A 3000-nucleotide genomic window follows, 5' to 3' on the forward strand; every position below is an offset into this window, starting at 1 on the left:
CTTCCCGCCGTGATCCAGGTTCTCCATCCTCCTTCTAATAGCCTTTAAACTCGTCAGTCAGGTGAGAAGGAGGTACGACTCCGTATGCGTGCATTTACAGTAGGAAGGAAGACACCTTAGGTGTGGCAGAGTCATGTCAGAGGAAATCTGCTTTATGAACCGCTGTCGTTCAGTCAACTGATTGGTTGCTTTCTCTAGCAGCTGGACATCCTGCTTCATCCCTCAGAGAAATTAAACCTTTCTAATCAATTCTGAATCTTTTAATCAGATCTAACGGCTGAAAAATGTTCAAATCAGCGTTTAATTCGCTGAATCTGCGGCTAATTAAAAGCTGTAGAGCCTGGAGTGATTTATTTCCCCACTCTTTCAGAACCTTCACCACGAGGGAACAGGACGTTCAGGAAGGAAAATCAGAGGGAAGCAGGACCCCCCCACCCCGGCAGAATGGTTGTGGTTCTGACAGGTTATGGAGAATGAATGTGCAGGAAGCAGAGCTGTGAGCGAAGGAAGGAGGAAACATGCCATCGTTTACTTGCTTGTAGCTCCTCCTGCGTTTGGGGCTGAAACGCCCCAAAAGAAGCAAATAAACTGAGCCCAGAGGAACCAGAGACAGACACAGAGCAACACATGAACGACAACACTGACAGGCGCACGCTGGGAATCAGCAGCTTCACGCGATCACTAACCTCGCTTCTTATGAGAGAAGGCCAGGTCCAGGTCCACGTTCCTTCGTCCGCTCTGCGGGAGAGAAGCCAGGATTTTAGATGGACACAGTGAAGAATGGGAGCGGAGCGACGGCAGGAGGCGGCGTGCGTTTTACCAGGCTGTAGCTCTCCTCATCAGACTCCGGTTGGGACAGATCCGACTCGCTCCTGGACTTCATGAGGCGGTAGCCGGGGCTGTTCTGCACAGAGCGGCTCTCGGCACTCAGACTCTCGCTCCTACAAGCAGAAACATTTCATCACTTTCCTCATCATCATCAGCTAACTCTTGAGGATAAACAGATACGAGCATGTCCATCAGTTTCTTTTCATCAGCAGTTTAAAATATTGTAGATTAGTTCAATATTTATATATATTTTTCACTGCTTTTCTGACTTATTTGAAACCTTTGTTTACGTCAGAACCAAATTAGCTGGTCCTAAGTCTTTTAAAACGTGTTTCACTGTGATTATCATGATTGTTTGGGATTTTTCTATCCAATTAAAATGGTCTGAAAATGTTCCAAACATGATTTTAAAGGAACCCTCTGTGTTCAGATATTTTCCTCTTTAATTGCAGTGAATCTTTTTTAATAAATATTAGTTTTTTAAAGGCATTGTCCCCGTTTATAGCTGCTCTTAAACTAAACCAAGACCATCCGTCAAATTCCAGACAGACTGAAATAAACGGACCATAGAAACGTGATGCTTTCAGTACGAGGAGCTGCGACTGATCTAACGTTTTCCAGGTGGGAATTCCAGAATTTTCCAGGTCAAGATTTGTAGAGTTTTGAAATTTAAAATGGTAAACTTCACAGCAGACTTTATTACAGTCGGCAGGTTTTATGTCACATTTAAGGAGGAGGGAAAGAAAGAAAGACGAGGAAGCGAATAACTTTTAATCTCTGGGATAATAAAGGTATTAATAATGCTTTTATTTTTCACCACCACCCTCATCATGCATAACCAGGTCTACGCAGTGTTTGGCTCTGCCCCGCTGCACTCAGCGGCTAACTCTGCAGCAAACACGCTGCCATGTTGACCAATCACAGCTTGCCAGCCTCTCTCTGTTCACGCAGGACCGCAGTAAATACACAGGAATCCATTCGCTCCCAAGGGAACCTGGATTTTAAATTGAATTTACTTCAGCTGGCAGGATGGTCACTATGCAGGTTTAAATGCCTGGGATGCATAGATTGATGTAAGTAAACATTCAGAACTACAGCTTCATCTGATTCAGATTATAACCAGAGGAGTGGTTTGAATGGTTCAGGAACTTTAAACTCACCTGGTCATGAAGCCCAGACATTCCTGTGTTCCTGTGGCGGACTGGGCCGGGCCCTCCTCCTGGTTCTGTTTGCTCAGCTCGCTCAGAACCGGGCTGACCCCCAGCAGCAGCAGGGCGCAGCGGTGGATCACGGAGTTGCAGGCGGCGGTGTAGAGATCCTGGCCTTCCGGGAGACCCCCGCTGCCCCGCCTCTCCTCCTGCGACAGAGCGACCTCCTCCTCTCCTCCTCCCGATGCTGCCGCTCCGCTCCGGGACCCAGATCCCGAGCCAGATCCCAGGCCCGTACTGCTGCTGGCCCGCTCTCTGTCCCGACTGCGAGCTACCTCCCGTGCTGAGAGGAAACATTGAAAGATTTCTGTGTTGTGCATCAAACACACACACACACAGATGCAGGGTTAGAGGATGAGCAGCAAGCTGGAAGGTTCAGCTAAAACAATCAAAGCAACAAGCTGCATCTCTATGCCTCGCCTCGTCTGCAGCCGCTCAGTCATTTCCAGCAATCAGACCAACATTAGGGAGGTTAAATCACCGTTCAGAAAACAAACAAAGCCACAAACGTTGCCTCCAGAGCTTCCAGGACCACAGCTAAAAACATCCTCATCTCAACTAGACAGACTTTAAACAGGCTTATGGTTGTTTAGGTCCAATTCTACTAAAACCAGCGCCGTAGAAAGAGAGGTACAACAGTCCAAGCGACTTCTACAGGAAAGAGGAGAGAGGAAGTCAAATGGCTAATGGTCCTAAAATGAGTCAGCATAGATGTTACGCTGAGCCAGCTTTAATACGTTAATCACACTAATAGACATTTTTCATTTCCTCCACTTTTTTCATTAGGAAATTGCAGCTGTGATAATATTTTCTGTTCTTATATCAGCACTTAATTTAATCTATCAATACGTTTTCTCATCCGTTCTACAATATGTGTATATCGTCTCCCTCAAAGTCTGAGAACAGATTAATTTCTCTGCTGCTCCTAATAAGATGCTATAATAAAGTCAGTGAAGTAATCATT

General features: G+C 46.1%; 1 protein-coding gene across 1 annotated transcript in view; it reads right to left on the reverse strand.

Moving 5' to 3' along the window:
• herc1 (HECT and RLD domain containing E3 ubiquitin protein ligase family member 1) overlaps nucleotides 1–3000 on the reverse strand; it is a 65781-nt gene that overhangs the window by 35729 nt on the left and 27052 nt on the right. The window contains exons 23-25 of the mRNA XM_015375187.1: nucleotides 1989–2343; nucleotides 821–941; nucleotides 687–738 (exon numbers count right to left, since the gene is read on the reverse strand). Coding sequence (XP_015230673.1) covers nucleotides 687–738; nucleotides 821–941; nucleotides 1989–2343 — 528 coding nt within the window. The remainder of the gene's footprint in view (nucleotides 1–686; nucleotides 739–820; nucleotides 942–1988; nucleotides 2344–3000) is intronic.

The sequence above is a fragment of the Cyprinodon variegatus genome, unplaced genomic scaffold, assembly GCF_000732505.1.
Source record: "Cyprinodon variegatus isolate N-32 unplaced genomic scaffold, C_variegatus-1.0 Scaffold114, whole genome shotgun sequence".
NCBI lineage: Eukaryota > Metazoa > Chordata > Actinopteri > Cyprinodontiformes > Cyprinodontidae > Cyprinodon > Cyprinodon variegatus.